This window comes from Zonotrichia leucophrys, chromosome 1A, assembly GCF_028769735.1.
Source record: "Zonotrichia leucophrys gambelii isolate GWCS_2022_RI chromosome 1A, RI_Zleu_2.0, whole genome shotgun sequence".
Classification (NCBI taxonomy): Eukaryota; Metazoa; Chordata; class Aves; order Passeriformes; family Passerellidae; genus Zonotrichia; species Zonotrichia leucophrys.
The window spans coordinates 72,117,743-72,140,695 of record NC_088170.1 but is presented as its reverse complement, the minus strand read 5'-3'; the positions used below and the strand labels follow the sequence as shown (position 1 = coordinate 72,140,695).

Below are 22,953 nucleotides of genomic sequence, written 5' to 3'. Positions count from 1 at the left end.
TATCAGTATTAAATTTACAGATTTTCAATCCCAGTGGCTGCTCTGGGCTCTTTTGGGGAGGGATCCATGCGGGAAAACATTTTGAGGGGTGGGGATTGTCCTTTCTCCTAAAAACCCTCTTGCTTTAAAAACTGCTTCAAAGTGTTTCAAATGGCTTTAAAGCACATTAAAAATGTTTCAAATGGCTTTAAAGCACATTAAAAACTGCTTTAAAGTGCTTTGAGCCCCCTGTTCCACCTGCAGGAGGGGCTGGAAATGCCCTTGGGGACTGTGGGGGCACTTTTGGGGACAACTGGGCAATTTTGGGGACAAATGGGGCCTTTGCCAGCAGGTGGCACCACGGCCTAAAATATCCCCAAACCCCCAAAATTTGGGTAGCCCTAAATTTTGGGGTGTTCCTGGGTGGGATCCCACTGAGGCATCTGAAGCTTCCCATGGTGCTGGTGCTTTTTTTGGGGGGGAAAATGCTGCTTTTGGAATTTATTTTGCTTGAGGGCCATGCAGCTGCAGGGTTTGGTTATCCTGCAAACCAGACCCTGAAATTTAGCTGGAATTGGTCAGTGAAAATTGCATTTTTCCAGGGTTTGTTATTTTGTTTTTTGGCCTGACTGTGTTACAGAGTCAAAACCAGATTGTCCAGGATGAAACAAAATATTTCTCGTATCTCCCTTTTCTGGGTTTTTTTCTTTTTATATATTTTATTTTGTGGCTTTCTTAGTTAAAAACCCCAGTCCTAACAAAACTAATCGCCAGTTTGAAACAGAAAAACTCAGATTATTTTAATTTTGGAAGCAGCAGGAGATGTGCTGACAACCTCACATCCCCTCCCAGAAAACCCCACCTTGATTTGGTGCAGGGGGAGAAAATTTTGAAGGAAGAAAACAGCTCCAGTTTGCCAAAATCCAGCAAATTCCGCTGAAATATCCTTGGGGAAAAGCTCCAGCATTCCCATGGGAGGAGCAGGAGGGTGAAGCACAGAGGGTCACACATCTCCCAGCACCCCCAGAGGTTTCTCTGGGGAAAAAAACGGGGGAATTTCAGGAAATTTGGGTGATATTCCCTGTGGATTGACTGAACCCATCTGGTGGAATTAAAAGGGTGGAAATCTCAGTTGGAACAGAAAACAACCTGGAAAATGCAGGTTGTGGGAAAACCCACACTCTGCTGTGGATCTGCACCAGCCACGGCTCTCAAGGAGAGCAATTCTGCTTTTCCAAAATTTTGTTTTCTCCCAGATTTGCAGGCAAAGCCATCGCAGGCTGTGTCAGGAGCAGGGGAAGGAGCCAGCCCCGAGCTGCCTGCGTCTCACAGAGCCCCGATTGTTGGAGCCTCCCTGCCCAAACAGCCTCTCCCTCCTCTCCTGATACCCTCTGCTTTCCCAGATAAACCACCAGGCACGGCCTGGATCCCTGGGATAACCTCTCTGTGCCCTCCCTGCTGCCTCAGCGTTTGGATTTTCTATTTTTCCCATTCTGTGCTGCTTTAGTGTGTGGGTCTGGGCTTCACATTCAGGGATGGTGAGCTGTGTGCACAGAGCAGGAGACAAAACAATTCCTGCCCCAGCTGGGCACCAAGGACAAATGATCCAAATCCCAGGTTTAACAGGGCAGGGGCTGGGTGATCACTCACCCTGCACCTTGAGAGATGTCCTGTCCGGTTTTGGGCTGTTTGGAGGGCCTGGAAAGGCCCGGGGTGGCCTTGGGGCAGCCGCGTATCAAAGGACGAGAAGAGGCTTCAGTTCTTTTCTCGGTCTCGGTGTTTATTAATTGTTTATCTAAAAGATTTTCTCTGGGCCCGACAGAGCTCTGCTCAGCAGCCAGCCATGAGCACACTCCCTGCCCTCCGGGCGGTCACCTATCTTTATACCCATTGTTACGTGTACAATATTTATCATTTTTCCCCAATACCTTTCACCCTTATTGCCCGGTGCACTTTCAGTAATGACCAATCCCACAGTGCCACCATCACCACAGAAGATGGAGGAGAAGAAGAAGAAGGACAGGACACGCCCCAATTCCTCCATCTTACTTCTCTAAACCCCCCTGTACAGAAATCCTAAACCCTGTGTCTCACCCTCTAATTAACCAATCCCTTCACCATTCACCCCGGTGAAACCCTCCTGTCCTCATACAGGTGTCGTCTCCTGTGTGGGATCAAAGTGCAGCCACCAGACACTTCTGGAACATTCCAGGGCTCCCGAGCCCCCCAAGGGTGCTCTCGGTGACACCTCAGTGCTGAGGTGCTGAGATCCCACAATGTCCCTCATTTCACACCTCAGTGTGCCAACTCTGGCTCTGCCCAAGGGCACCTGAGCCCTTCTGCAGCCCCAGAGACACAGAGGAGCCTCCCACCATGGAAATGCCACTGTGGGCATCAGTGCTGGTGTCAGGAGCTCGTCCACGTCCTGGTGACAGCCTGGGACAGTTTGGTTAAACAACACAACCCATTTGTTACAGCACCAACCACTCCTGATGGCTGTGTCAGGGATGGGTTCCCATCAAGTAGATGATGATGCCTCGGGTTTAGCTTTTATATTTTTCACATTCTTTGGTGTGTGGGTCTGAGCTTCACATTCAGGGATGGTGAGCTGTGTGCACAGAGCAGGAGACAAAACAATTCCTGCCCCAGCTGGGCACCAAGGACAAATGCCCCAAATCTCAGGTTTAACAGGGCAGGGGCTGGGTGATCACTCACCCTGCACCTTGAGAGAGGTCCCTCATTTCACACCCCAGTGTGCCAACTCTGGCTCTGCCAAAGGGCACCTGAGCCCTTCTGCAGCCCCAGAGACACAGAGGAGCCTCCCACCATGGAAATGCCACTGTGGGCATCAGTGCTGGTGTCAGGAGCTCATCCACGTCCTGGTGACAGCCTGGGACAGTTTGGTTAAACAGCACAACCCATTTGTTACAGCACCAACCACTCCTGATGGCTGTGTCAGGGATGGGGTTCCCATCAAGTAGATGATGATGCCTCAGGTTTAGCTTTTATATTTTTCAGATTCTTTGGTGTGAGGGTCTGAGCTTCACATTCAGGGATGGTGAGCTGTGTGCACAGAGCAGGGAGACAAAACAATTCCTGCCCCAGCTGGGCACCAAGGACAAATGCCCCAAATCCCAGGTTTAACAGGGCAGGGCTGGGTGATCACTCACCCTGCACCTTGAGAGATGTCCTGTCCGGTTTTGGGCTGTTTGAAGGGCCTGGAAAGGCCCGGAGTGGCCTTGGGGCAGCCGCGTATCAAAAGACGAGAAGAGGCTTCAGTTCTTTTCTCGGTCTCAGTGTTTATTAATTGTTTATCTAAAAGATTTTCTCTCAGCCCGACAGAGCTCTGCTCAGCAGCAGCCATGAGCACACTCCCTGCCCTCCGGGCGGTCACCTATCTTTATACCCATGGTTACGTGTACAATATTTATCATTTTTCCCCAATACCATTTATTCTTATTGCCCGGTGCACTTTCAGTAATGACCAATCCCAAAGTGCCACCATCACCACAGAAGATGGAGGAGAAGAAGAAGAAGAAGAAGGACAGGACACGCCCCAATTCCTCCATCTTACTTCTCTAAACCCCCTGTACAGAAATCCTAAACCCTGTGTCTCACTCTCTAATTAACCAATCCCTTCACCATTCACCCTGGTGAAACCCTCCTGTCCTCATACAGGTGTCGTCTCCTGTGTAGGATCAAAGTCCAGCCACCAGACACTTCTGGAACATTCCAGGACTCCCAAGCCCCCCAAGGGTGCTCTCGGTGGCACCTCAGTGCTGAGGTGCTGAGATCCCACAATGTCCCTCATTTCACACCTCAGGGTGCCAACTCTGGCTCTGCCCAAGGGCACCTGAGCCCTTCTGCAGCCCCAGAGACACAGAGGAGCCTCCCACCATGGCAATGCCACTGTGGGCATCAGTGCTGGTGTCAGGAGCTCGTCCACGTCCTGGTGACAGCCTGGGACAGTTTGGTTAAACAACACAACCCATTTGTTACAGCACCAACCACTCCTGATGGCTGTGTCAGGGATGGGGTTCCCATCAAGTAGATCCTGAAAGGTGATGATGCCTCGGGTTTAGCTTTTATATTTTTCAGATTCTTTGGTGTGAGGGTCTGAGCTTCACATTCAGGGATGGTGAGCTGTGTGCACAGAGCAGGGAGACAAAACAATTCCTGCCCCAGCTGGGGACTGTGGTATTTTCTGGGTCCCCCATCGTTGGGAGGAATGCTGAATCTGACTCCCTGTTCTCAGAAGGCTGATTTATTATTTTATGATACTATATTGTATTAAAGAATGCTATACTAAACTATACTAAAGAATACAGAAAGGATACAGACAGAAAGATCCTAATGAAAACTTGTGACTCCTTCCAGTGCCCGACACAGCTTGGCCATCATTGGCCAATAAGTAAAAACAATTCACATGTTGGATAAACAATCCCCAAACACATCCCAGGGCAGCAAAACACAGGAGAAGCAAATGAGGTAATATTGCTTTCCTTTTTCTCTGAGGCTTCTGAGCTTCCCAGGAGAGAAATCCTGGGCAAAGGGATTTTTCAGAGAATGTGACAGTGACAGGGGACCAAGGACAAATGCCCCAAATCCCAGCCCAGGAGCACAAACCCCAAACAAGCAGGGTGGGAGTGCCTGGGCTGGAGCTGGGATGGGACAATGAACTGCAAGGTGCAAATGGAACTGATCAAATGAGAGACCCCATGACTGGTTGAGCATTTTGGGGCCATTTTGGTTCATCTTGGGTGCAGCCCTGGCTGGGCTCTGGTGCTGCCCAAGGGGCACCCATGGATCCTTTCCATAAATCCCTGCTTGATCCTGGAACTCTGCTCCAGGTCTGATTCTCAAGGCATCAGCCCTGGGATTTATGGACATTCAGCACCAGGAATTTTGGGGGTGCCGGCAGCAGCACAGGGCGGTTTTCCCTGGAAAGCACCATCCCTGCCAGTCTCCTGATTTTGGGAATATCCTTTAAAAGGTGAGGAAGATCCCACAATGAGCCAGGTGGGCTCAGGGTCAGGATTTTGCCCTGGTCAAGAAGGTGCAAAACAACCTGGGATCTTTTTTGTGGGATCTGAGATGATAAAATCTGGAGGATTTCTCTATTTCCAGGTCGGTACAAGCTCCTCTCCTCAGCAGAGGAGGATCAGGGTTGGGATTTCGGATTTATGAGGTTTGCAAAACAACCTGCTGGGGTTTTTGTGGGATCTGTGGCACCAGGAAATGATAAATTTTAAAGGATTTCTCCATCTCCAGGGCATCACAAGTTCCTCTTAGTAGAAGAGGATCAGGGTCAGGATTTTGCCATGGGTCAAGGGTGTGCTGAACTACTTTTTGTGGGATCTGTGGTAGCAGGAAATGATAAATTCTGGAGGATTTCTCTATTTCCAGGTCGATACAAGTTCTTCTACTCAGCAGAGGACAACTCGGGGTCGGGATTTTGCCTTGGCCCAAACAACCTGGTGGGTTTTTTGTGGGATCTGTGAGATCTGAAATGATAAATTTTGGAGGGTTTCTCTATTTCCAAGGCAGCACAAGCTCCTCTCCTCAGCAGAGGAAGATTCGGGTCAGGATTTTGCATGGTTTGCAAAACAACCTGGTGGGTTTTTTCTGGGATCTGTGGCACCAGGAAATGGCAAATTTTGGAGATTTTCTCTATTTCCAAGGCAGCACAAGCTCCTCTCCTCGGCAGAAGAGAACTCAGGGTCGAGATTTTGCCTTGGCCAAAACAACCTGGTGGGTTTTTTCTGGGATCTGTGGCACCAGGAAATGGCAAATTTTGGAGATTTTCTCTATTTCCAGGTCAGCACAAGCTCCTCTCCTCAGCAGAGGAGAACTCAGGTTGCCAAAACAACCTGGCCAAAACAACCTGGTGGGTTTTTTGTGGGACCTGTGGCACCAGGAAATGACAAATTCTGGAGGATTTCTCTGTTTCCAGGGCAGTACAAGCTCTTCCTCTCAGCAGAGGACAACTCAGGGTCGGGATTTTGCCTTGGCCCAAACAACCTGGTGGGTTTTTTGTGGGATCTGAAATGATAAATTTTGGAGGATTTCTCTATTTCCAGGGCAGCACAAGCTCCTCTCCTCAGCAGAGGAAGATTAGGGTCAGGATTTTGCATGGTTTGCAAAACAACCTGGTGGGTTTTCTGTGGGACCTGTGGTAGCAGGAAATGATAAATTCTGGAGGATTTCTCTATTTTCAGGTCGGTACAAGCTCCTCTTCTCAGCAGAGGAGAACTCAGGTTGCCAAAACAACCTGGCCAAAACAACCTGGTGGGGTTTTTGTGGGATCTGTGGCACCAGGAAATGATAAATTCTGGAGGATTTCTCTATTTCCAGGGCAGTACAAGCTCTTAGGGTCGGGATTTTGCCTTGGCCCAAACAACCTGGTGGGTTTTTTGTGGGATCTGTGAGATCTGAAATGATAAATTTTGGAGGGTTTCTCTATTTCCAAGGCAGCACAAGCTCCTCTCCTCAGCAGAAGAGAACTCAGGGTCGGGATTTTGCCTTGGCCAAAACAACCTGGTGGGTTTTTTGTGGGATCTGTGAGATCTGAAATGATAAATTTTGGAGGGTTTCTCCATTTCCAAGGCAGCAGAAGCTCCTCTCCTCAGCAGAGGAAGATCAGAGTCGGGATTTTCCACAATGTCAGGGGTTTGCAGAACACCCTGGTGGGTTTTTGGTGGGTTTTTGGTGCGATGTGAGACGATAAATCGCGGAGGATTTCCGCCCCTCAGGTCAGCACCGCCTCCCCTGCTCAGCAGAACCGCGACCTTTCCTGCTCTCCATGGAAGGGGAGGGATTTTCCTCCAGCCTCAAATCCCTCCCAGACCAAAGAGTTCCCGTTCCGAGGGCGGTGCTGAGCCGGGATCAGCCCCCAGCCGGAGTTGTGGGATCGCGGACAGAGGCCGGGATGAGCTGCGGGCTCAGTTCAGCAGGAATCGGCGTTATCTCGGGAATTGTGCTCACCGCACTCCGGGCACACAGGGATGCGCTGCTTCTCCTTAAACTCAGATCCCCTCTGCAATTCCTGCTCCTCTCCCATCCCTCTTTCCTCCCCGAAATCCTCCCTCAGCTTCTCCATCAGCTGCTTCCGTCTCTCCCCTCCCTCCTGGGTTTTGGGGAGGTCTCTGTGGGTTCCTTCCCTCCCTCCTCTCCCTCAGCTCATCCCAAACATGGAGCTCGTTGGGGTTTGAGTTTCCTCTCCTCCAGCTCATCCCAAACACCGAACTTGACTGGGATTTGAGTTTCCTCCATCTCATCCCAAACACTGAGCTCACCTGGGATTTGAGATTCCTTCATCTCATCCCAAACATGGAGCTCGTTGGGGTTTGAGTTTCCTCTCCTCCATCTCATCCCAAACACCGAGCTCACCTGGGATTTGAGAGTTTCCTCTCCATCTCATCCCAAACACCGAGCTCACCTGGGATTTGAGTTTCCTTCATCTCATCCCAAACACCGAGCTCGCCTGGATTTGAGTTTCCTTCATCTCATCCCAAACACCGAGCTCATCTGGGATTTGAGTTTCCTCTCCTCCATCTCATCCCAAACACCGAGCTCACCTGGGATTTGAGAGTTTCCTCTCCAATCTCATCCCAAACACGGAGCTCACCTGGGATTTGAGAGTTTCCTCTCCATCTCATCCCAAACACGGAGCTCGTTGGGGTTTGAGTTTCCTCTCCTCCATCTCATCCCAAACACTGAGCTCACCTGGGATTTGAGATTTTCCTCTCCAATCTCATCCCAAACACTGAATTTGCCTGGGATTTGAGAGTTTCCTCTCCTCCATCTCATCCCAAACACGGAGCTCGCCTGGGATTTGAGTTTCCTCCATCTCATCCCAAACACCGAGCTCACCCAAGATTTGAGAGTTTCCTCTCCTCCATCCCATCCCAAACACGGAGCTCGTTGGGGTTTGAGAGTTTCCTCTCCATCTCATCCCAAACACCGAGCTCACCTGGGATTTGAGAGTTTCCTCTCCTCCATCTCATCCCAAACACGGAGCTCGCCTGGGATTTGAGTTTCCTCCATCTCATCCCAAACACCGAGTTCACCTGGGATTTGAGAGTTTCCTCTCCAGCTCATCCCAAACACGGAGCTCACCTGGGATTTGAGTTTCCTCCATCTCACCCCAAACACCGAGCTCACCTGGGATTTGAGTTTTCTCTCCTCCTCATCCCAAACACGGAGCTCGCCTGGGATTTGAGTTTCCTCCATCTCATCCCAAACACCGAGCTCGCCTGGGATTTGAGAGTTTCCTCTCCATCTCATCCCAAACACCGAGCTCATCTGGGATTTGAGTTTCCTCTCCTCCATCTCATCCCAAACACCGAGCTCACCTGGGGTTTGAGAGTTTCCTCTCCTCCATCTCATCCCAAACACTGAGCTCACCTGGGATTTGAGAGTTTCCTCTCCATCCCATCCCAAACACGGAGCTCACCTGGGGTTTGAGAGTTTCCTCTCCTCCATCTCATCCCAAACACTGAGCTCACCTGGGATTTGAGAGTTTCCTCTCCTCCGTCTCATCCCAAACACGAAGCTTGCCTGGGATTTGAGAATTTCCTCTCCATCCTATCCCAAACACCGAGCTCACCCGGGATTTGAGTTTCCTCTTCATCTCATCCCAAACACCGAGCTCACCTGGGATTTGATTTCCTTCATCTCATCCCAAACACTGAGCTCACCGGGGTTTGAGAGTTTCCTCTCCAATCTCATCCCAAACATGGAGCTCACCTGGGATTTGAGTTTCCTTCATCTCACCCCAAACACCGAGCTCACCTGGGATTTGAGTTTCCTCTCCATCTCACCCCACACACGGAGCTCACCTGGGATTTGAGTTTCCTCCATCTCACCCCAAACACCGAGCTCACCCAAGATTTGAGAGTTTCCTCTCCATCTCATCCCAAACACCGAGCTCACCTGGGATTTGAGAGTTTCCTCTCCTCCATCTCATCCCAAACACCGAGCTCGCCCGGGGTTTGGGAATTGGGCACTTGAGGATTGGAATTGGCACTTGAGAATTGAGAATTAATTAAGCTCTCACCCACCAACAGCTCCAAGTTCTTCTCTCAGGGCTGATCTCAGTAAATACCAATAATAAAAGGATGGGTTTGTGCTCCAGGAGAGGCACATTCCCAGAGAACCGGATTTAGAAAAGGTGGTAAAATTGAAATCATTAACTGTAAATAAAGAATGTGGTGGTTTATTAGTGATTTGTGCCAGCAGGCTGAGCTCAGTGCCTGGCAGCACAGCAAGTCCCAGGAGTTTGGATGGCACATTCCCCGTGCCAGGATGTTGTAGCTCCTCATTCCCATGGGTTTTCCTGGCATTGATTGGGATTGATGGTCCAGGCTCTGAAATTCCACAGTTTTGACCCAATTTTCCCATTGGGTGGCCTCAGTGGGACATCCATCCTTGCTGCTGGCATTTGGGGACACGAATCTGTGGTGACCTTGCAATGGTTGGATTTCATTGTCTGGGAGGGCTTTTCCAACCCCTTTGGCTCCGAAATTCCATGTATTTGGTCCAGGCCTGGGGAGCTGCCTGGCCAGGCCATGGCACCGTGGGATCACCAAGGCCTGTGACAGATTGAGTCCAGAAAAGGGACAAAGGAGCTGGGAAGGGTCTGGAGCCCCAGCAGGGCTGGGGGAGCTGGGCAGGGGCTGAGCCTGGAGCAAAGGAGGCTCAGGGGCCCTGGTGGCTCTGCACAAGTCCCTGCCAGGAGGGGACAGCCCAGGGAACAGGGACAGGAGCAGAGGGAACGGCCTCAGGCTGGGCCAGGGCAGCTCAGGGTGGGCACAGCAGGAATTTCCCCATGGAAAGGGGTCAGGCCTTGGCAGGGGCTGCCCAGGGAGGTTCGGAGTTCCCATCCCTGGAGGTGTCCCAGGAATCCCTGGATGTGGCACTCAGGGCTCTGGGCTGGTAACATAAAGTGGAGATCAGGCACACCTTGGTCTCGATGGTCTTGTGCAACCTCAGTGCTCCTGCGATTCCGTGCCCGGCGGCTGAAACACGGAAAATTCACTGAAACGTGGAAAAAGAAGCAAACGCCTACATGATGCGGGTGGCGCGGCGCGGACTACAACTCCCAGCAACCCCCGCGTGGCCCCGCATGGGATGCCGGGAGCTGTAGTCGCGACGGGGCGGAGCCGGGGAGGGAGGACTCCATGTCCCAGCGCGCAATGCGGCAGCGAGGGCGGCGGGGCGGGGCGAGGCGGGGCCGGCGGCCCGGAGGGAGCCGGAGCGGACCGGGAGCGGAGTCGGAGCAGTCGGCGGCGATGTCGGTGCAGGTGGCGGTGGCCGCGCCCGCCGTGGAGCTGAAGGAGCTCGGCGGCCCCATGGACAAGGCGGCGGGGCCGCCGTGCGAGCCTGTGGGCGCTCACGCAGCGGGGCACGGCGTGGCGGCGGCGGCGCCCGCCTGCCCCGTGCCGGGCGCCGAGCGTGAAGCGGCCCCGGCCCCCTCCGCCGAGCGGCCTCCGGGGGGCGGCTGCCCCGGGCTGTCCTCGGCCGCCGCGATGTCCTCGGCCTCCGGGATGTCCTCGGCCGCCGGCAAGGTGCCGCAGGCTTCGGCCATGAAGAGGAGCGACCCGCACCACCCCCAGCAGCCCCGGCACCGCGACGGCAGCGACAGCAGCGGCAGCGCGGCCGAGGCGCTCGTGAGCCCCGACGGCACCGTCACCGAGGCGCCGCGCACCGTCAAGAAGGTAACGGGGGCGGCGGCGGCAGGGAGCGCTCCCGGCGGGGCCGTGCCAGCGACAGCCCCGCTCCGGGCACCGGGGCTCGGGATGCGGCGCTGCCTCGGCCGGGCAGGGCCGGCCCGGTGCGGGGTCTCCGGTGCGCGGCGGTGTCGGTGACCCCGAGCGGCTGCCGGGGCCGCGGGGGCGCTCCAGGGCTGGGGCTGCGTTCTGGGGACGTGTTCTGCCGTGCCTGGGGGTCTGACTGTGCATTGTACCCTCCCCCCGTGTCTGTGCAGTGGGGACGTGTGGGGTGACACTGAGTGCATTTACACCCCACACCTGCACCCCCAGGTGACACTGAGTGCTTTTACACCCCAATTGTGCGACACCGGGTGCCTTTGCACCCCAATTGTGCACCCCCAGGTGACACCGGGTGCCTTTCCCTCCTATTTCTGCACCCCCAGGTATCACTGGGTGCCTTTACACCCCATTTCTGTACCCCCAGGTATCACTGAGTGCCTTTGCACCCTATTCCCTGCACCCCTGGGTGCCTTTACACCCCAATTCCGCACCCCCAGGTGACACTGAGTGCCTTTACACCCCTCACCTGCACCCCCAGGTGACATCGGGTGCCTTTACACCCTGTTCCCTGCACCCTCAGTGACACTGAGTGCTTTACACCCCAATTGTGCGACACCGGGTGCCTTTGCACCCATTTCTGCACCCCCAGGTATCACTGGGTGCCTTTGCACCCCATTTCTGTACCCCCAGGTATCACTGGGTGCCTTTACACCCCATTTCTGCACCCCCAGGTATCACTGGGTGCCTTTACACCCTATTCCCTGCACCCCTGGGTGCCTTTACACCCCAATTCTGCACCCCCAGGTGTCCCTGGGTGCCTTTACACCCCATTTCTGCACCCCCAGGTGTCCCTGGGTGCCTTTACACCCCATTTCTGCACCCCCAGGTGTCCCTGGGTGCATTTACAGCGCTCTCCCTCACCCCAGGTGTGTGAGCTGCAGGGTGTGTGGGTTCACATCGGGTTCACGTTCCCGGGGTTATCTGGGGAATGTGGATGAGATAAAAACGTCCCGGGCGTCGCTGGTGACGTTGGCACCAGGGGCAGGGCCAGGTGTGCCCATAGGTGGCTGTGGGGTGTGGCAGGGGGGGTTTGGGGGTGCTGTGAGCTGGCACTACAGGAATCTGGATGGAGCTGGGAATTCTGCTGAGTGTCCATCCGTGTGTCTCCAGCTCCTCAGGTGGACACAGCTGCTCCCTGGAGTAGGGGTTGTGTGTACCCTGCTGTGCCTGGAGGGAAATCCACATTTTCCTTGGTTTCTGGCATCATTCCCGTTGGAAATCCCAGAGAAGGAGTTGTTCCCTGTGAACCTTCATGGAGGTGTAGGGGAAGAAGTGTCCCTGTCCTAAGGGACCTCATGAAACTTTGGGTTTCACCTCCCCTTCTGTGGACTTCCAGCCTCTTTTGGGGCTGCTCTGAAATTTCCTCTCCCTTTGGAGGGCACAGGGTGAGGGGCTTTGTCCCCATAGCTGTGATTTCCTCCTGGGTGGCTTCCCTGGAATTCCAGTTCCTCCTTGGAGGGAGCACATCCCACAGGGCAAGGTCTGGATCTCGGTTCCTTCCTCCCCCTAAAATCCTATTTTTGGGGTTAGGAGGGGTTCAGCTGCTCAGGAAAGGACATTTTCCCTCTGGGATCCTGACTCCCAGCCCAGTGTTTGGAGTTTGATATCCCAATCCCATCTCTATTTTTAGAGACCCTCAGGGCACCCATAATTCTCCTTAAACTCTTCATCCCACCCCTCTCCATTCTTCCCTGGGTTAAACCACAAAAAGAGATTTTATTGCAGAGGGTGGCTGGGAACCTGAGACAGCTCCAAACCTGCATCACTCCCAATCCAGGAGCAGAACCACAGATCCAGGAGGAACCTGGAATTCCCAGCTGGGGGATCTGGGAGCACAAACTGCTCCTTTTCCTCCTTTTCTCAGCCACCTCAGCAGGTGCCAGCCTCTCAAACCAGGCTCTCCATTCATCCAGCTCCTCTCCACCTCAGGAGAAAGAAATAATATTCAATATCCTGGTGTTATTGGAACAAAACCAGATTTGGGAGCCATCAAATTATCCCCTGGCCCGTGGCTGTAAAATTGGGCACGTGGAGCTGAAGCATCTGCTGAAAGGAGGTTTAGAACAAAAATTTTTTTTACTCAAATCCAGCAGAACTTTGCTGATATAGAGATAAAAGTCTAATTAAAATAGATGAAATTGAGGTAAAAGTCTAATTAAAATAGATGAAATTTTTAGTGGAACTCTGATTCTTAAGAGTGTTTGATAGAAACAAAATCTCAGTATTTTTTTTCCTTGGCTGGTTTATAGAAATATATATTTATATATATTATATTTATATATTATATTTATATATTATATATTATATCTATATATTATATATTATATCTATATATTTATATATATATAATATGTTTATATATTATATTTATAATTGTATGGTTTACAGAAATATATTCCCTTGAAATCCTAACACCCATCCTTGAAATGCCGCTCCACAAAATTGTGGTTTTGCAATTCTGAGACAAAAAGAGCTCCCAGAAAATTTCAGTGGCTCTTTTCCTCTTTTCACTCTCATTTTGAATCTTCTTTTCTGTCAGTCCAGCATTTTACTGATCTGTGTGCTTTAGATGTTCTGATTTGTATTTTACCTCAGTAGGGTGTAAACAGGAAGGAATAGATGATATTTTTATATATATTTATATGCAGACATTATGGATGATGTTGGGCTTTTCTCTGCCAGCATTAGAGATCAAATCTTGGGCAAAATCCCCGGAATTGTTGTTCCCTTTGGGTTCTAGCTGGAAATGCTGGAATTCCTCATTCCTCAGGTGAAATTTTGCAGGTGAATTCCCATCCAGTTCTGACTTGTGCCACAAGAAAAACTTAAATTTAAGCAGATTCAGGTCTTGATTTAATGGTTGTGAGGTGACAGCTCCATGTCCCTTTCTTCAGCTGGGAGAAGAATGGTGGAATTGAGTTTGAAGGGACCTTAAAGCCCATCCAGTTCTGACCCTTAACCACAAGAAAATTTACTGAAATTTACTTAAATTTACTCAGATTCAGGTCTTGATTTAATGGTTGTGAAGTGACAGTTCTGTGTCCCTTTCTTCGGCTGGGAGAAGAATCACAAGGTGGGATGGGTTGGGTTGGAAGGGGCCTTAAAGCTCATCCAGTTCTGACCCTCAGCCACAAGAAAACGTAAATTTAATCAGGTTCAGTCTTTGATTTAATGGTCATGAGGTGACACCTGTGTGCTCCTTTCTTCAGCTGGAAGGAGAATGGTGGAATCACAGGTTGAATTGAGTTTGAAGGGACCTTAAAGCCCATCCAGTTCTGACCCTCAGCCTCAAGAAAAGTTAAATTTACTCAGATTCAGGTCTTGATTTAATGGTTATGAAATGACAGTTCTGTGTCCCTTTCTTTGGCTGGGAGAAGAATCACAAGGTGGGATGGGTTGGGTTGGAAGGGACCTTAAAGCTCATCCAATTCTGACCCTCAGCCACAGGAAAAACTTAAATTTAATCAGGTTCAGTTCTTTGTTTAATGGTTATGAAATGACAACTCTGTGTCCCTTTCTTCAGCTGGGAGAAAAATGGTGAAATCATGGGATAGGTTGAGTTGAAGGGGCCTTAAAGCCCATCCAGTTCTGACTCCTGCCACAAGAAAACTTAAATTTACTCAGATTCAGGTCCTGATTGATTGTGAAGTGACAGCTCTGTGCCCCTTTCTTCAACTGGGGGAAGAATGGTGGAATCAAGGGATGGGTTGGGTTGGAAGGGACCTTAAAGCTCATCCAATTCTGACCCTCAGCCACAGGAAAAACTTAAATTTAGGATGTTTCAGTCCTTGATTGAATGGTTGGGAGGTGACAACTCCATGTCCCTTTCTTCAGCTGGGAGAAGAATCACAAGATGGGTTGGGTTGGAGGGGACCTTAAAGCTCATCCAGTTCTGACCCTCAGCCACAAGAAAATGTAAATTTAAGCAGTTCCAGTCCTTGATTTAATGGTCATGAGGTGACACCTGTGTGCTCCTTTCTTCAGCTGGTGCAATCACAGGATGGGTTGAGTTTGAAGGGACCTTAAAGCCCATCCAGTTCTGACCCTCAGCCACAAGAAAAGTTAAATTTACTCAGATTCAGGTCTGGATTGAATGGTTGTGAGGTGCTTGGGGCTCTGGGAGTTCCTGCACCCCATACTGGGAAGGGTGGTGGATGCTGGTTTTGGTGCTGTTTTGGTGCTGAGGTGATCTTGATCCAGTTCTGACCCTCAGCACAAGAAAATTTAAATTTTATCAGATTCAGGTCTTGATGTAATGGTTGTGAAGTGACCACTCCGTGCCACTTTCTTCAGCTGAGAGAAGAATCACAGAGTGGGTTGCAAAGGGACCTTAAATCCCACCCAGTTCTGACCCCTACCACAAGAAAACTTGAATTTAATCAGATTCAGGGCTTGCTTTAATGATTGTGAAGTAACAACTCTGTGCCCCTTTTTTCAGCTGAGAGAGGAATCACAGAGTGGGATGGGGTAGGTTGGGTTGGATTTGAAGGGACCTTAAAGCCCATCCTGTTCTGACCCTGCTACAGGAAAAGCTTAAATTTAATCAGATTCAGGTCTTGATTTAATGATTGTGAAGTCACAACTCCGTGAGGAATGGTGGAATCACAGGATGGCTTGGGTTGGAAGGGACCTTAAAGCCCATCCAGTTCTGACCCCTGCCACAAGAAAAACTTGCATTTAAACAGATTAATTATTAATTTAATGCTCGTGAGGTGCTCGGGGCTCTGGGAGTTCCTGCACCCACCCTGGGAAGGTCAAACCTCAGCAAGAGGCGAGTTTTACCCCAAGCCAACCCCAAGCTCCAAAGCAGACGGTGATTATTATTATTATTATTATTATTATTATTATTATTATTATTATTATTATTTTATTATTATTATTTCCCTGTCCCAGGCAGCGTGCAGCAAGCCCAGCTGCCTGCTGCCGTTCCCAGCTGTGCTCTGGAGCTCAGGGCGATGATCACAGCCGGGTTTTGTGCTGCCGTGGCTGGCATTGATTCACCCGTGGGCTCCGTTCTCTCTCTGTGCCGCCGCCCACGCAGCGCCGGGGCTGCGGGAGCGCTGCCGGTGGCACCGCGTGGCACCGCATGGCACCGCGTGTCTCTGTGGCACTGCGGCACCGTGTATCACCGCATGGCGCCGTGTGGCACTGTGGCACCGCATGGCGCCGTGTCACCGCGGCACCGTGTGGCACCATGTCACCACGTGTCTCTGCGTGTGTCCATGCGGCACCGCGTGGCGCCACATGGCACCGCGTGTCACAGTGGCACCGCGTGTTGCCACGTGTTGCCGTGTCACTGCGTGGCGCCACGTGGCACCGCGTGGCACTGCATGGCGCTGCGTAACACTGCGTGTCACCGTGGCTCCGCGTGTCGCCGCGAGGCACCGCGTGTGGCCGAGTGTCTCCGCGTGTGACCGCGTGTGACCGACCGCGTGGCACCACGTGTCTCCGCGTGGCACCGCGTGTCACCACGGCTCCGCGTGGCACCATAGCACCGCGTGGCACCGCGTTTCTCCGCGAGGCACCACGTGTCTCCGCGTGGCACCGCATGTGGCCGAGTGTCTCCACGTGTCTCCGCATGGCACCGCGTGTGACCGCGTCTCCGTGTGGCACCACGTGGCACTGTGTGGCCGCGTGTCACCGTGGCACTGCACGTCACTGCGTAACACCGCGTGTCACCGTGGCTCCGCGTGGCATCATGTGTCTCCGCGTGGCACCGCGTGGCACCGCGTGTCTCCGCGTGGCACCGCGTGTCTCCGCGTGGCACCGTGTGTCACCGCGGCTCCGCGTGGCACCACGCGGCACCGTGTGGCCGCGTGTCACCGTGGCACTGCGTGGCACTGCATGTCGCTGCGTAACACCGCGTGTCACCGTGGCTCCGCGTGGCATCATGTGTCTCCGCGTGGCACCGCGTTTCTCCGCGAGGCACCACGTGTCGCCGTGTGCCCGCGTGTGGCTCCGCGTGGCACCGCGTGGCACCGTGTGGCACCACATGGCACCGTGTGGCCGTGTGTCACCGTGGCACTGCGTGGCACTGCATGTCACCGCATAACACCGCGTGTCACCCTGGCTCTGCGTGGCACCGCGTTTCTCCGCGAGGCACCACGTGTCTCTGTGTGGCTCCGCGTGTCTCCGCGTGTGACCGCGTGTCTCCGTGGCACTGCGTGTCTCCATGGCACTGCGTGTCTCCGCGAGGCACCGCGGCTCCACGTGTCTCCGCGTGTCTCCATGTGGCACCGCGTTTCTCCGCGAGGCACCACGTGTCACCGTGTGCCCGCGTGTGGCTCCGCGTGTGGCCGTGTGTCTCCGCGTGGCACCGCGTGTGACCGCGTCTCCGCGTGGCACCGCGTGGCACCATGGCACCGCGTGGCACCGCGTTTCTCCGCGAGGCACCACGTGTCGCCGTGTGCCTCCGCGTGGCACTGCGTGTGACCGCGTGGCACCGTGTGTCTCCGCGTGGCACCGCGCGGCACCATGTGGCTGCGTGTCACCGTGGCACTGCGTGGCACTGCATGTCGCTGCGTAACACCGCGTGTCACCGTGTCTCCACGTGGCATCATGTGTCTCTGCGTGGCACCGCGTGGCACCGTGTGGCACCGCGTTTCTCCGCGAGGCACCACGTGTCGCCGTGTGCCCGCGTGTGGCACCACGTGTGACCATGTCTCCGCGTGTCACCGCGTGTGACCGCGTGTCTCCGTGGCACTGCGTGTGACCACATGGCACCGCGTTTCTCCGCATGGCACCGTCTGTCACCGCAGCTCCACGTGGCACCACGCGGCACCGCGTGTCGCTGCGTCACCCCGTGTCGTCACATGTCTCCGCGTGTCACCCCGTGTTGCCGCATGGCACTGCGTGTCTCCATGTGGCACCGCGTGTCCCTGTGTCACCGCGTGTGACTGCGTGTCTCCGCGTGGCACCGCGTGTCTCCTTGTGTCTCCGTGGCACCGCGTGTCTCTGCGTGTCACCAGGGTGGCTGGGATGTGCCAGCAGGAGATCCCACCCTTCTGCCCCCAGGAGCCCGGTGAAAATCCTGTTGGATCGTGGTGAAAGTTGTGTTTGTTCCCATTAGTGGAAGATGGCTTTGCCTTTCTTTCTTGGATTTCCGTTCTTCTGGGTTTTTCCATGGCAGTAAAAGGTGGGAGGGGAAATGGATTTGAGGGTTTTACCTGGGAAATGATGTCTGGAAGAAATTTTGGAGACCAAAGCGAGCCATGAGGGAGGGTGGAGGGCAGCTTGCAGGTCCTGGTGGCCACAACCCTTCCCCTGGCACTTGTTGGATCCCCATCCAGACCTTCCCACCTCTCACCCCCAGCACCGTCTGGAGCAACCAGGCTGGAGGAACAGCTCCTGCAAGATTATGGTCCTCAAGGGGAGTGGGATCATTGCCCTGGGGAGGGGGACACCGGGAACATCCTCTGCTCCCAGCGTGGGAGCCACCGAGCAATGGGAAGTGACTTCTGCATCCCAAGGGCTCTGACAGCCTGGGCTGTGCCTGCCTGTGCCATGAAATCTTTATTCTGTGGGGCATCCCTGATGGCTTTTCCAACTTGTTTCTCTGTCGGGTTTTCTCGGCTGTTTGAAGGGCCTGGAAAGGCCCGGGGTGGCCTTGGGGCAGCCGCGTATCAAAGGACGAGAAGAGGCTTCAGTTCTTCTTTCGGTTTTTATGTTTATTAATTGTTTATCTAAAAGATTTTCTCTCGGCCCGACAGAGCTCTGCTCAGCAGCCAGCCATGAGCACACTCCCTGCCCTCCGGACAGTCACCTATCTTTATACCCAAAGTTACGTGTACAATATTTATCATTTTTCCCCAATACCTTTCCCCCTTATTGCCCGGTGCACTTTTAGTAATGACCAATCCCAAAGTGCCACCATCACCACAGAAGATGGAGGAGAAGAAGAAGAAGAAGAAGGACAGGACACGCCCCAATTCCTCCATCTTACTTCTCTAAACCCCCCTGTACAGAAATCCTAAACCCTGTGTTTCCCTCTCTAATTAACCAATCCCTTCACCATTCACCCCGGTGAAACCCTCCTATCCTCATACAGGTGTCGTCTCCTGTGTGGGATCAAAGTGCAGCCACCAGACACTTCTGGAACATTCCAGGACTCCCGAGCCCCCCAAGGGTGCTCTCGGTGGCACCTCAGTCCTGAGGTGCTGAGATCCCACATTTCTCCCCCCACTCCTTGTTTTATATCCACTTCTCTTCCTTTTCACACCCACCTTATTCTGGGAATTATGGGAAAAGCATGGCAAAAATCCAGAAGGGGTTTTTAACTTTGTTTTAAGAAGTACTTCCCCCCTTGCCATGCTGCTGCCAAAGACCCTTTTAGGATTCTGTGATAATTTACAGAATTGTGGGGTGCAGCATCACGCTGGCTTCTTTCAAATGCAGGATCTGGTTTGAGGATTCCTACAGCCTAACTGCTGGGGTTACTCTGGAATTTTCTGGCTTACACCGTGCAGGTGCCCTGTGCCGTGTGGCTGAGGAGGTGCCACAGCCCCCTGGCACGGCCCTGCCGGGATCTGCAGGAATTCCTGCTGCTCGCTGGGCTGGCACAGCCCCTGGCAATGACTCTCAATGATTGCTCTGACCTTGCTCCCAGCGGATCAAACCCTGCCTGTTCCCGTGGAAATTCCCATTTTGTTCCCGTGGAAATTCCCATTTTGTTCCCAGGCACACCAGCGAGGGGTTTGCAGCTTTTGCAGCTCCCTTAAGGGTTTTTTTCCTCTGCTGTTTTTCCCTTCTGACCCCCAGCCAGGTGATAAATGCTTCTCCCCCTGTCGCAGACATTTCTTCATAGAAATCTTTTTTTTTGAGATTTGTCCTTCTTCTGGGAAGCAAAGGGTCCCAGAAGAAGAATGTAAATAAATTGTTATCAGCTGTTGTGAGATGTGACAAGTGATCCTGTGATTGGCTCATTTTGCATGTTTCCAACTAAGGGCCAATCAACAGAGCAGCGCAAGAGAAATTCCTTGAACACAGAACTTTGTTATCTATTCTATTCTATTCTATTCTATTCTATTCTATTCTATTCTATTCTATTCTATTCTATTCTTTTCTGTTCTATTCTGTTCTATTCTATTCTATTCTATTCTATTCTATTCTCTTCTCTTCTCTTCTCTTCTCTTCTCTTCCTCTCTCTTCTCTTCTCTTCTCTTCTCTTCTCTTCTCTTCTCTTCTCTTCTCTTCTCTTCTCTTCTCTTCTCTTCTCTTCTTTCTTCTCTTCTCTTCTCTTCTCTTCTCTTCTCTTCTCTTCTCTTTCTTCTCTTCTCTTCTCTTCTCTTCTCTTCTTCTCTTCTCTTCTCTTCTCTTCTCTTCTCTTCTCTTCTCTTCTCTTCTCTTCTCTTCTCTTCTCTTCTCTCTCTTCTCTTCTCTTCTCTTCTCTCTCTTCTCTTCTCTTCTCTTCTCTTCTCTTCTCTTCTCTTCTCTCTCTTCTTCTTCTCTTCTCTCTTCTCTTCTCTTCTCTTCTCTTCTCTCTCTTCTCTTCTCTTCTCTTCTCCTCTCTTCTCTTCTCTTCTCTTCTCTTCTCTTCTCTTCTCCTCTCTTCTCTTCTCTTCTCTTCTCTTCTCTTCTCTTCTCTTCTCTTCTCTTCTCTTCTCTTCTCTTCTCTTCTCTCTCTTCTCTTCTCTCTTTCTTCTCTTCTCTTCTCTTCTCTTCTCTTCTCTTCTCTTCTCTTCTCTTCTCTTCTCTTCTCTTCTCTCTCTTCTCTTCTCTCTTCTCTTCTCTTCTCTCTCTTCTCTTCTTCTCTTCTCTTCTTCTCTCTTCTCTTCTCTTCTCTTCTCTTCTCTTCTCTTCTCTTCTCTTCTCTTCTCTTCCTCCAGTTAATGCTTCTCCCTCCTGTCGTCACATTTCTTCATAGAATCTCTTCTTTTTTTTTCCTTCTTCTGACAAGTCCCAAAAATGTAACCATTTTATCACTTTCTATTCAATCCCTATTACTCATTCTTTCATTTTCCTACTCTCATTCTCTTTCATTCTTCTCTCTTTCTTTTTTCTTTCTTTTTTCTTTTTCTATTCTATTCTCTTCTATTCTCTTCTTTCTTTCTTCTATTTCTTTCTATTTCTTTTCTTCTCTTTCTTTTTCCCTTCTCCTTTCTTTCTTTCTCTTCTTCTTCTATTCTTTCTTTCTATTCTATTCTTTCTATTCTTTCTTTCTTTCTTTCTTCTGTTCTGTTCTATTCTGTTCTATTCTTTTCTTTCCATTCCATTCCATTCCATTCCTTCCATTCCTTTTCCATTCCATTCTCTTCCTTCTCTCTCTTCCCTTCCTTCCCTTCCCTTCCCTTCCCTTCCCTTCCCTTCCCTTCCCTTCTCTTCTCTTCCTCTTCTCTTCTCCTCTTCTCTTCCTTCTTCCTCTTCCTCTTCCTCTTCCTCTTCTCTCTTCCTCTTCCTCTTCCTCTTCCTCTTCCTCTTCCTCTTCCTCTTCCTCTTCCTCTTCCTCTTCTTCTCTTCCTCTTCCTCTTCCTCCTCCTCCTCCTCCTCTTCCTCTTCCTCTTCCTCTTCTCTTCCTCTTCTCTTCTCTCTTCTCAGCATAGCTGCTCTCTGCAACTTCTCTTCTTATTCTTTTTACTATAGTTATAATGTATTATATATCTTATATCAATAAATCAAGCCTTCTAAACAAAAAAACAAAATTCTCATCCTTCTCTCACCACAGTGACCGTCTAAGGTCACTGTAATATCCCCCCCTGGGGCTGAATTCCCAGGAAATGCAGGCAGTGAGGGGCTGGAATGCTCTTTAGGAAAACCTGTAGGGTTTTTGTATCCAATGCTTGGATTTGGTGGGATAATGTGCACGAATGCGGGTGCATTGGAGAGGTGGAGTGCAAGGATCAACCCAGGAGCGGCGAGATGAGAAGGAGAGGGAAATAAAAACGGGATGGGGAGAGAGAGAACCTTGGAACTGGGAATGGCCAGGCCGCCCTTTGCCAGGGGCTGTGGCACCGGGATCTGCTCCTGTGCTGGCTCCCAATTCCAGAATTCCACAATCACACCGAGATCTCTGCTGCAGCTTTCCTTATTCTCTGGTTTTACCTCTTGGGGAACACTCCACAAAGCAAAATCTTGTAAAAAATGCTGGCAAGTGTAATGGTTTTGGTTTGTTAATTTAGGATTTTTTTTTTTATTTCAAGATTTTTCTGGTTAATGTATTAAAGAATGTGGTAGATTTTGGTGTTGGTTAATTATTAATGTATTTATTTTTTGTTGTAAGATAGGATTAGGAGAAAGTTAAAATAGGTTTAAAATTTTAAAAGAGTATGAAGAAAATTTTATTAATGGCTTCCAGGTTTGTTTTGTTTTTTAACATGAAAGCGTGTTGTCCTGCTTCAGGGACATGTCCAGTTTTTGAATGGTTGGAAGCTTTGTATCACTTTTTTAAACATCTCTCATGTAAAACTATGGCAGCAAGTGTGACTGATTGTTTCCCTTGTGAGTGCAGAAGTCAAAGCTGTGCTTGAAAAACCATCTACAGACACATGAATATTTTAAAATTTTATAAAAAATGGGTATTTGGTAATACCTGTTTGCCATAGCTGTAAACTTTGCAACCCTCGAGGGTTGTGGAAACAGGAGCTTGTACAGGCTGGCAGGGTGGGCACCAGAATGGTTTTTGTCTGACCTGCACAGAAATCACACAATCCCTGGGTTGGGAGAGCCCTCCAAGGCCCTGGAGCCCAGCGCAGCCCCTGGCACCCAGTGCCACCTCCAGGCTGGTCAAACACACCCAGGGATGGCGACTGCACCCCCTGGCACCCAGTGCCACCTCCAGGCTGGTCAAACACACCCAGGGATGGTGACTGCACCCCCTGGCTGACCCAGTGCCACCTCCAGGCTGGCAAACACACCCAGGGATGGCGACTGCACCCCTGGCACCCAGTGCCACCTCCAGGCTGGTCAAACACACCCAGGGATGGCGACTGCCCCCCTGGCACCCAGTGCCACCTCCAGGCTGGTCAAACACACCCAGGGATGGCGACTGCACCCCTCACCCAGGCTCCAGTGCCAAACACACCCAGGGATGGCGACTGCACCCCCTGCTGGCACCCAGTGCCACCTCCAGGCTGGCCAAACACACCCAGGGATGGCGACTGCACCCCCTGGCACCCAGTGCCACCTCCAGGCTGGTCAAACACACCCA

At 51.6% G+C, this 22,953-nt stretch overlaps 1 protein-coding gene across 1 annotated transcript in view; it reads left to right on the top strand.

Moving 5' to 3' along the window:
* The first annotated feature begins 10,204 nt into the window (after positions 1-10,204).
* Positions 10,205-22,953, top strand: part of AHCYL2 (adenosylhomocysteinase like 2) — an 87,200-nt gene continuing 74,451 nt past the window's right edge. The window contains exon 1 of the mRNA XM_064703116.1: positions 10,205-10,697. Within this exon, the coding sequence (XP_064559186.1) occupies positions 10,272-10,697 (426 nt within the window). The 5' untranslated portion in view covers positions 10,205-10,271. The remainder of the gene's footprint in view (positions 10,698-22,953) is intronic.